This window comes from Trachurus trachurus (assembly GCF_905171665.1).
Source record: "Trachurus trachurus genome assembly, chromosome: 8".
Lineage (NCBI taxonomy): Eukaryota > Metazoa > Chordata > Actinopteri > Carangiformes > Carangidae > Trachurus > Trachurus trachurus.
The window spans coordinates 19,105,385-19,117,457 of record NC_139905.1 but is presented as its reverse complement, the minus strand read 5'-3'; the positions used below and the strand labels follow the sequence as shown (position 1 = coordinate 19,117,457).

General features: G+C 41.6%; 1 protein-coding gene across 1 annotated transcript in view; it reads right to left on the bottom strand.

Moving 5' to 3' along the window:
• Positions 1–8,752, bottom strand: part of cacna1aa (calcium channel, voltage-dependent, P/Q type, alpha 1A subunit, a) — a gene marked incomplete at both ends in the record, with an annotated part of 75,389 nt that extends 66,637 nt beyond the window's left edge. The window contains one exon of the mRNA XM_083976632.1: positions 8,402–8,752. Within this exon, the coding sequence (XP_083832758.1) occupies positions 8,402–8,752 (351 nt within the window). The remainder of the gene's footprint in view (positions 1–8,401) is intronic.
• Between the last annotated feature and the right edge of the window lie 3,321 nt (positions 8,753–12,073).

Below are 12,073 nucleotides of genomic sequence, written 5' to 3'. Positions count from 1 at the left end.
TCATGCGCATGCTCCTCAGTGTCGAGTCTGCCCGTAGGGACTCAGGATACGGATCAATTCACACATTTATTACCAGTCAAAGGTATGAGGTAGGCAGATTGAGCCTAGAGGGTGCGTGCACATGCCCGCGCGCACACACACACACACATACACACATACACAAAAAGAGCAGGAAATGTAACACATATGCAGACAAACACACACAGACACATGCAGGTCTTGTTGCCAACAGTCATGAGCAAACTAAACTTAAGACTTGCAGTTATCAGGAAATATCACCAAAAACTTCAAACAAATAATTCAAATTAGCTTCACAAAAAGGCGGAAGCAGCCGATTAGAGGGAGGTGGAGATGAAGCAGAGGAGAGTGAAAGAAACAGCAGTGGCAGGAGTGGAGGGGAGACAGAGAGAAAGAATGATGGATTGGATTTGAGTGAAAGAGAAAAAGTACAGGTAGTGAAATGTGAGAGGAGATGACAAAACTTCACTTCCTATCAATCAAAGGGAGAGTGAGAAAGAAAGAGAGTGAAAGGGGAGGGGTGAACAAAAAGAACAGTGGGGAAAAAAGGAGTATTTGTGTTTTAGGGACAGTATTCATGCTGTGTAGTGAAAATCTGTTCAAAATGTGACATTATAGAATCAGCTCCCATGTGGGGACAAGAAATTAGTCCCCGCAATGTAAATAAGTTATGCTTAAGCACTGTTAAGACGTGAGTCACGAATATACGGCTATGATGGGATGAGGCAGCTCCCTGTTCTGGCAGGGTGGATAAAGGAATGAACGTAAGTCAATGCAATGTCTGTCTTAGTGACAAAAACAAGTTTGTGTGTGTGTGTGCGCTCTCTGGCTGCAGTGTAGCTGGCCAACCCTGAGCGTTTGTCTCTCCACCACTTTGTGTTAAATGATTTATATGCAGACGGGCAGTTTGATTCTCTCTCGCTCTCTCTCCCTCTCTCTCCATTGTTTCTCATTAGTCTACCCCTCCCTATAATGTCTCTGTCTTACTGACTATCCCCCTCCTTTCTCTATTTCTGTCTCTCCATAGTCCATTTCTCTGCTCTGTCTCCTTACTTCACATTAGAACAGAAACAACCTTTTGCCTCTCTCCCTCCCTCTGTCTCTTTCTCTTTGTTTCTCTTCTCCTTCTCTGCTTTGGGAAAAAAAAAAGTGTTGTATCCCACATAGCATAAAAACACAACTGGCTTTCAGATCATTTTCATTTGAACTGTTTCTTCTGATTAATGTCTATGTAGAACATAGGCATAAATGTAAGAGACTACACACCTATGCACGCAAACACACACACAAACACACATAATAATAACATGTTCCATGATGATGTTGTAAAGTTTCCTTACAAAGAAGTCTCTGCATTAACAGGGGAACATAAGAAGAGGGTTGGGGTGAGGGGGGCAGTACAGACACACACACGCAGACCTACACACACACACACACACACACACACACATACACACACACAAAAGCTGATGTTAAGTCTGTGTAGTTATCAGCTGACAGTTGCAAGCTGGAGAAAGGCCAATAAATAATTTAGATTCTGCAGTGAATGTAGATCACTGACTCTCCACATCCACCCAAAAACACCCAGGCCTCTCTCTCTCTCCCTCTGTGTTTCTGGGTGTGTCTCTCTTTCAATTTCTCTACATCTGTATCTCTTAATCACACGCTCTCTCTCTCAATATATACTCTCTCTCTATATTATATATATATACACACACACAGACACAAACACACCCCAGCTTCATCTGTCTTTGGACCCGACTCGCATGGTTGCAAAGGAAGTGAGAGTCCTGACTGTCCATGATGGCCTGGTTAGGTTCACTTCATATGTGGGTGGAAGAGGGGGGGGACTCTGACACCTTCACACACCCAATAAATGTTCATGTGTTCTCTTTAGCAATTTCTAGACCCATTCAAGAAGGAAAATATAACATTACATCTCCCAACATTTGTCATCACCAAAAAGGTCTTCCAATCACATTTTACTTTTGGAATGCACTGAAATACTTAAGTCCTTTCCCTTCTTGTGTCTGTTTTAACCACATAAATGGTTTTAACTAACATCTGTGGTCAAAACTAATCAACACACAAATGTGTTGCATGAAATGTGTTAGTTTTTAGCACACACAGATTTTTCCACACATAGATTGCTCAGTAAAACAGCTGAGCCAAGAGATTAAACTCACTCATCTTGAATGGTCATTTGTTCTCTCATTGATTCTGGGTCCTATGGAGGAAGGAGATTAACGCGCTGCTATTAACACATAAGCACACACAAGCATAAACACAAAACCAATAGCCTATACAATATTCACAAATAACTAATCTTAACTACATATCTAACTGAGTGTCTTTCACACTCTATGATTTTGAAAGCATGGTTCATTTATAAAACACCTTATTTGTATTGTATTTCATATTGAGCCGATTCTTACTATAGATAGCTAGAACATATATTGACTTTCTCTCCATTTACAACAGCTGGGGAAAACACACTTTAGTGTGGGCTGATGACACAGGCAACACCATATGGTGTGCGTATGTATGTCTGTGTGTTTATGCTCGTGGGTGCATGAGTTGAGGTTCTGCAGAGGTATATGCAATGTACTTTGCTGACACTGTCATTGATATTTACACGAAAAACAAACAACTGCATACATGACAAATGCATTTGCAAGATTTACAGGAACTCCAGTGCATGACACCATATATGGATTTGACAAGGTCAAATGGGCATTTAGGGTCAAAGGTCAAAAGAATAGCAAATGAGGATTTCCTTTCTAAGGCTCTATTAGATGACAGATTTTGTTTCAAGTTTCCCCTGCATGAAACATGATATATGATTTCAGAGAAGATTGTAAGGACAACAGCAGCACATCGATATTTATGTTATGTTACAATACATAGCCTACCTAGTGGAATTCTTGTCATAGAGGTTCGTAACACAGGGGCACGGTTTTGCACAGTAGTCGTCTTAGATGATTTAAAACATATCTACTGTACACGGTCAACAAGCTAATAAGCCATTATACTGTAGATGTATTTGTAACAATATGACACTGCAATTCAAAGCTGATTCAATATCATACATTTTGCTGTGATTTAAGATTAGTTGAGCTAAGAAGTAATTTATCTGTTTTAGGCACAGGTTTAGGGGCCCAAGATGTGAGGCCCCTTGGTATAAAAAGATACAATGACTACAAAGAGCGCCAAAACAACCACAAAGAAACACCTAACTGTCCAAAAAGGACACAAATACTGTGGAAAGAAATGATCGCAACTACACAAAGAAAAATTAACATAAAAAGACACAAAACCACTGTGAATGACATTATTTGCACTTTCTTTGCGTTCTATAGATGGAGACTGATTTAGAGTTAAGTTGGGCCAGGGCAGGGCAGGGACCTATTTTTTTCATAATTAATCCATGATCGTAGTGACCAAGTTAATAATTAATAAGAAACTTAATTTTTCAAATTTCAAATACTGAACTTCCTAGAAAATGTTAACATATTATGGATAGAATTTTTAACAAATTTTGAAAGGAGGAAGATTTTTCCACTGAAATATTGCTGCTTTTTTTCTAAACTTTATTCAGCAAAAGACTGAGTGTTATCAATCTGAACAGCCAGGCTATCTATATGGGTACATGTCCTTGCACATAACACCACATGGCCTCAGTGACTGCCTTTGACAGGACAAGTTAGACTCCTGTGAAACTAGATGCCAAGATTAGCATTACTCAATTCTAGTTGGCTGCTCTTGCCGATGACTTTGCTGTCAGAGCGCACACGGTCTTGTTAAATTAGTGGAGACATTTGTGGTGACACTGGCATACTTTATGAGACACATTGCACGTTCAAGACAGCGATGGACACAGTAGAGTCCAGTTTGCAAAGTAGATGGTGGTGTGGTATATTTGAAGGGGTATGTAGTTCCACAGCCAGGGAGGGGGCAGATCACACACAATGACTATGGTCTAACAGTTAAATAATCTCCTTAACGAAGCGAGGAAGATGAAGGAGAATTCATTGGGAAGATAACCACTGTGCAGAGAATCCAACAGCACTTAGACTGAGGGAAAAGAAAAAAAAACGTATGCATGGTTAATAAATGGGCTTCTTCTCTCCTAACCACAAAAGGTGAACAAACAGGATTGAAATGTTGAAATAAAAAATAAGATAAGATATGGCATGTACAAGCACAGAAAATTGAGCCATTAAATTACAATTAAATGGAAATAAGGAAGGAGCCAGGATAAAATTATGTTCAGGCATTTAAGTATTTAAAGTTTCCCCATATAAGTGCTTTTGACCTTTCTTATACATTATTCAAACAGAGAAAATTCATTTTTAGCACATTACACAATGAAGGGAACAATATAGAGGGCTGTTTATGGTTATGGTATTGTTAACTATAAGTTCAATATGCTTGTACTTCAAGGTGACTCCTAACTGGATGAATCTGAGAAGAGAAAAAAAAGTATATTTATGGATTTGGAGCTCAGCCAGTCATGCAAGGATTTCAAAATGAATGCACTGTTGTATCCAAGTGGCCATTATTCAATAGTCAATCCCCACAGTCTTAGCATAGCCATCCTGTCACCTTTTTAAAACCAACAAACAAAACAAATAGACTGGTATTATCATCTTATTTATGTTAGCACAAATAAGCAGATATTTGTTGGTTTGTTATCTTAGCTCATAAACATGAGAATTAACCAGCAAATGAATCAGCTTTGGGTTAGCCTTCTACAAGACGGACAGCTGTGCTTACAATGCTAATGGAGTGGAGCTAATGGTGCCAATTGTCACAGTTTTTAAACTAACTCCACACATGTTTAACGGGGGAAAGGTACAGTAACCGGAGCTCATCATCATGCCATCGTAGGACAAATATCTACTCAGTTCTGACTGAATCATTAGAGTGGTTATACCTGAATGTCACCTTTTTTTAATAATAGGCGTGCCAATGATGGAATTACCTGTAGCCTAATGGTTTACACATATCCATCATGAATTTCCAAAGCACTGTTTCTACAACAACAACCATCATAAACCACACCCTATACTGTTCTCAGTCATACAATTAAAGTAACCATTCATTTTAAAACCTTAATATCAACTTTAAAAAAATCAATATTATGTTTGTCAAATTCAGTGATAAATGCAAATGCTGGTACTAATTTACAAGCTACTATTTCTCTACCACTCATTTCAAACAAGTAAATGGGCCTGAACTCTGTTGTGCCAATTCTAATTAAACAACCAACTATCTGTCTACTTTATCTAAATGTGGATGTGAGCAAATTTTTATTTATACGGTACTCCCATGGGTCCAGAGTCAGTTCACAGCTAAATAAAGCTGCAGGTCATAATTCTGCTGAATAGTGATTCCATTGAGACTCATACATCTGGTGAATCAAAAAGCATTTCTCCTTCAGTGAAACAGTCCATCAAAACACCATGCACCTATCCACACTCCTGTTGGTGGCAGGTTCTAATGAATGAATCACAAGTCCTTGATGTTTTAATGAACTACACACACCACTAATATTTATGTACTTTTTTCTTCATTATGTTACACAATACTATTTACTGTAATGCTAACGGGCAGAGATAGACAAATGGCAAGACAAGAGAATGAAATGGACAAATGAAAAAGAATGTTAGTTCAAATGTAATTTTCACAAATGATCCATGTCAGTGAGAATAAGCTACTGGCAGGGTGATTAGTTGTATTTTAGCAATAGGATGTAACTAAGTGCAATGGGACAGTAATGGTAGCTATATATTGCTTGGTTTATCCAGAGAAAATAGACACAAGTGAAGGAACTTAATGGGGAATAAAATCATTGGAATTTAATACCAATCCTCAATTAGCTATTTGGTTCATTTGTAACCACTTTTTTTTTTTTTTTGCTGGGTTTGGTTTGGGCCTCTTGTGTGGAAGCACATTAACTGGTGGCCATGGCACAATTCACAGAGGTGCGAGTTACCTGAGATGACCTTTTGATTGATATCATGACTACAAAATGACTATAACACCTAATGCAAAGTGAAGCCATATCAACAAACTCAAGTTTTAGCTCTTCAGGTAATTAAGAGCTAAAGAGGTCAGGATGTAGACTTTACAAAGGTGAACATTATGTTATGGAAAGCTGGACTTGTATTGTCTGTAGAGGGACGAGGTGGGATAAAATATTGTACTACACCTTACAATTCATTGCAATCCAATAAACAAGACCACAACACAGCTTCAGAAAATAGCAAATATTGAACATTATAAGCTTCACAAAAAGAAGGGGTTATTGCAGAGCTATTGTGTTGGATTGGATTTGATTGTACTTGTATGAAATATTATGTCAAATACCTCTGGTGGACTGTAAAACTAAAAGATAATGCAAATGTTCCAGAAAGAAATATTAAGATCTCAATTCTCAAAATTAAAATGAAACTACAGTATGTAGAGATATAGTAGCCTATAAAACCTACTCAGGAACTGCTTTCCAGACCAACAGAAACCCACCATCAGCTTCCAGGAAACCAACCAGACTCAACAGAGCAGAGATGTTACATGAAATGTGTCTGCCTCATCTGTTCCATATAAGTTTCAATAACATTTGAGAAACACTCTTGTGAAACCTTGAGATTAACTAACACATACAGTTGTGCAACCAAAGAATCTGATCAAGAGCAACCCTTATCAGCTCATTCATTTCACAGCACAGTACCACACACACTGCACATCTCCTGATTATGTTTATAATTGTTTGTCACACAGACATTGGGGAAAGTGGTATGTTAATCCCCATGAATAATGTCAATGTCCCAAGTTTGTATCTGACAAAGGACTTTTACTGCATGCCTGTCCCTTGCTCTCAGTCCCTTCATTTCCTATTAGCCTACAGATAAATCGTTAAAACCAGTATTTAAATGGATACCAGTTCAATTATACCTCTCTTCCAGCTTTTCTACATGTATTATACATCTCCACCACCACAAAGCTATCAGTCAAATATGCAAAAAATATATATTATGAGAAAAAAAAAGAGGATTATACTTGAATCTATGTGGGATATATATATATACTATATGATAGTTTGTGCACTTTCCCATCAGTTGATTGAAAGTTGTTGACTATTGATGACTTTTAAACCACAGGTCTGACTTGATATGGCTTTTAAAGGCTAGTACAAGTTATACCCTATGCTTATTTATGTTTCATGGCTGTAGAATATTTTGGAAAAAATCTATGATTATATATCAGATTTCCTGCACACTATCTCTCACTAACACACACTGTCATTGAGATGATGAATAGACATGATTCAGAAGCACTGTAAGTAGCTCCTGCGTTTCACTAGAGGAGCCCAATTAGTCTGTGTAGTTATGTCATGGCTCAAGCATCAGAATGGATCAATACAATCATTACTCCAATTTCCCCTCTTGTCATTAACACTCGCATAGAAACTTACTTCCACCTTTTCATGCTTTCGGGTGAATAAACTCAAATCCTGGAAATGAAAATACTGAAATCACCTACTGCTCTTCCCCAGGGTGGTGCAATATGTGCTGGTTTCTGAAAGATGGAAATGCAGAGGAATGCTGGAATTTTACACTGTCAGTGCTTGTGGTGTGCACACACACGCCCTTGCACACATACACCTACACACGTTGAAATGACGGCACATTCATTCAGTGACACCTGCATATTGGATGATTAAGAGGAGAGGCCACAAAATGTGAGAATTAAATACTGTGTAGGGGCACTTATAATCACGTTTCCTTACTTCCTCCCTCTCTCTCCCTCTCTTTCTCTCTCTCTCACACACAAATTGTAGCTGCTTATTTTCATCTCACCCCCCCTCTTTCTCTCTCTCTCCCTCTCCCACCTTTCCTCCCCTCCCCCTCTCCCTCCTGTTTATCTGTACCCGCGCTAGGCGCTGGGCTTAAACTGCACATGCTGACATCAGCAACCAACAGCGCCCCCTAGAACCCCCTCAACCACCAAAACCACACAGTCAACAACAGGGAACGTAAATCTGGCAAGTCCCATGCTACTGTGACATGAAATTACTCACAAATGTGATTGATGGTGACCAACAGCCTTATAAGAGGGAAGTGCTGGTTCTCGCTTCCTCCTAATTAACTATAAATTACATGTCCAGTTTTTTCCTGTCACCTCATGTAGCCTATACCTCACATGGGCTTGCGTTGATGCATCTCAGACCTTTGACATTAGGATCCAATGGAAGATTATGCTACTAATAGGGCCTTAACAAATTTGATCCATTCAGCCAAACATCTGTCTGTACATTGGGCCTACCTGATCCTCGGGCATGGAGCACACAGCAGCTTTTTTTTTTTTTTACTCACTGTACAATGCCAGGAAAAGGATATGGCCATTCGGTGATCTTTTTGGCGTATTTTCTCACGAAGTTATCCTCGCTGAAAATGAACAGCGAGCGGTTGACAGTGAAACAGTTCTGGCGCACGGGGATGGGATTATAGAGGGCCATAGTCCGGGCTCTCTGCGCCATAGACTGCTTGTACATTCTCTGGGCACCGGGTGGACCGTGGCCATGCCCGTGGCCCCCGTGGGCGCCGTGGCCGCCGTGACCGTGACCGTGTCCATGAGGTCCTCCTTGCCTGCTACCACCGCGGCCGCCCGGGCCCCCTCCGCCGGGCCCTCCGCCATACCTGGCCGGTACCTCGTCTCCGAACCGCGCCATTCTCTGGACACCGAAAGCCAATCTTCACGAAGCAGCGGAGAAGGAGACCAATGCTCAGCTGTGCAGCCACACAACATTACATCCCATCTGGATCAGAACGTCTCATATGCACAACGGGTTGTCTTGTAAGCTGACGCTGAAACACCTGCACCCGGCGAGCAGTTATGCAGCTCTTGGTTTTAGCAGACGAGGACGCCCATGTACTGTCTCCTTCTCTGTGCGTCCCTGCCAACGACCAATTGTGGGTGTGAGGAAATTAAATGTGTGGTCGGCTGGCTGACTGGTTGCACTGTAGGGTAGTGCTGTGGGGTGCCTCAGTCTTAGTCCGTTCGTATGTCTGTATAAAGCAGGATTCGCCCCCAACATGAAATCATGGGGAGACTGTGGCGAGTTAACATGAATGTTTCATGTTCTCCATGGCTCATGCCTGTATCCGAGCGCGCCCCAGCCTCTTTCAGCCTTCTAGACGATTTATTTCCTTTCTGTCATGACAGAATGTAATGACAATGTAAACGCCTCTAATGTCACACAGGCCTCAATAAATCAGATTGTCGAAAATTGAATCTGAATGTAATTAACAGCCTATACACACGGCCGTAAGTGACGTTCAAGTTGGCATTTTGGAAACAGTGGCGTTCCGAAGACTTAAAAGGGGGTTGAAAATGGCAAAAAGCTACTATTATTTATTTATTTGAAAACATCCGCAATGTTTGGTACAGTATGGCAATAATGTGGCCCCCACCACCTTCCAATTGTTCTACCAGTGCGCTCTGACAAGCCCTGAGACCAGGAAAATTGTTGCATTTGTAATTAATCAGTCTAATTTCCGAATGCACATTCTCGGGTAGAAAGGAGAAGGAGATATACCGTTTTCCTTTGAAAAGTCCGTGTCATTGTTGTCGTGCTCTGTGGATGAAATAATTTTCTCAGACGAATTCAGTAGCATCCTCTCTCGTTGCAACCATCATCTTCTGTCCGTCACCTGCACGGCCATCCAGAAACTGAGCAAGGGACACACAGACCGCGTCGTCAAAGACAAGGGTATGACGGCCGCTTCTTCGCCGTCTTACACCCTCTCATGGTCTTGGTTCGGCTGGTCGAGGTGTAGCAGTGCCGAGAAAGTCCCTCACCATCCCCGCCCCGAGAAAGTCTACCTTCGTCTGCACTGATAAGCCCAAATGTCCTGGCAGCGCGTCCTTTCTCTCTCTCTCATTGGAGTAGGGTAGCGCGTTTCTCACGGCCTCCTCTCTCTTCGTCCAGCGTCCCCAAGGGGAGGAGGAGAGGGACAGACGGACGAACGGACAGATGGATCGCTGGAGACGAAAATGAAAGGGAGGAGACCAGCTATTTATTCGGATTTCAGGCTAGACCCTGCCTGCGAATGCAATAAATTGCACCGCGCGCGCGGAATCGCTGTCTTTCAGCTTGTGTCAAGTATAATGAGAGAGAGCTTGGTCGGTTCTGCAGCCGCAGCACATGACGCACGCAGCTCGTCCAACTTCCAGACGTATGTCACGGATGGAGGCTCCGTCTATCGCCTATGTATTTTTAAGAAACTTCGGGCTACAGCCCTGCCCAGTTGTCCTGGACATCTCGAACCGCCCGACTCCAAATCACTTTCAGATAATGCGTAAAAATAGGCTGTTGGCGTAGAGGATGGGGTGACATCTGTTACCTGTGTGACTCATTTGTCTCCACCTCTCTGTAACTGTGTATTTCATAAAAGACTCAATAAGTATCCTTATTATAGCTTACTTGGGCGCGCGCGTGTGCGTATGTGTAGCGGGGAAGAGGGGGGTGTTGGGGGGGGTGGGGCTGTGGCATCATGCAGTTCATGCAAAGATACAGCTGCAGCCCAAGCTGACAATGACTGCGCGCACACGAGCGCGTGAGTAGAGTAAATGCGCGTCAAAGTGTGCCCGCGCAAGTCTGCGTGTGTTTGTTAGGGAAGGTGGAGGGGGGAGGCTATTCTTAGCAACAGACATTTGGAAATTAATGGACGAAGAGAGCTTTCTCCTCCCTCCCTCTCTTCCTCCGTCCCCCTCCCTCCCCGAAAACGAGTCGAGGATCTTCTTCCCTGACTCTCTCCCTCTCCTCTCCTCTTCCTCTTCCTCCCCTCTCCTCCTCCTCCACCTCCTCCTCGAGGCTTTTCTCGCCGCTCAACCAAAAGCACTGGTGCCCGTTCAGTGCGACCATATGCTTTGCGCTAAAGCACACAACTAAGACTTTCAGTGACACAGGGGGAACAAAGGCAAGGTGGATGGACAATGCAGAGATTTTTTTTTAAATAATAATAACTGCAGTATTTCTCCTTGCTGTGTCTAGAGTGCCCATGATTCCTTGATATCACTCCTTTGCCCCCAGTGATTTCAAACCAATATGATGCAAGTGTCACTCTATGTTTCCACCTTTAGAATGGTCGTGAAGAGTTGAGGTTAATGAATGAAAGTGGAGAAAGATGGGAAAAGGTTTCATATTCAATGAATGCCATGAGTCACTCCCGACTATACAACAACCGTGATCAGAGGCGGTCCTGGCTAGTTTTACACCCTGGGCGAAACCATCCCTTGGTGCCCCCCCCCCCCCCAAAAGAAAAAAAAAAAACCCACCAACGAACAAACACAAGAATATATTATAATCAGTGTTGGGCGGGTTTCTTTTAAAATGTATTCCCCTACAGATTACTGATTACATGTCCCAAAATCTGTAATCTGTAATGCATTTCGATTAGGCTACTCAAGTAAAGTAAGTACTTTCTGGATTACTTTTAGCATAGCCTATTTCAAAATCACCTGTCTGAGCGCCTTTAACACTGAATTTGATCTTACACATGATCTTATAGGCTACTGTGGTTCCTTTAAATTAAATCATCAATAAATGTGTTTGAATTTGTCAAACCACAGTTTAATTTGTTATTGATCATCCAGCCATATTTAAATGATTTTTTAAAATAGCCAATCACATAAAATTATATAGGCTTAGGCTATATTAAAACTGAGCAGCTTTACTACAGCCTCTGAACCTCTAAAAAAAATACACAATTTAAAATAGTTTTTGTTTGTGAGTGTAGGGCCAGCAACATGATGATATTTTGAATATAAAGTAATGACAGGAACCACTGTTCCATCTGTAGGCTAAACTAAAAATGTGCTTAAACTCACTTCTCTGCTGAAGTCGGTGTGGTTTTGGAAACAGCGTGACGTTGCTGTTAAACCAGCTCATTATAAACATCATGACAGTCCAGGATCCGTTTAACACATGATCCTGTCGCAGTTCATTCGTGTTGTTAACCAGAGACCAGACATTGAAGAGGAAGAATAG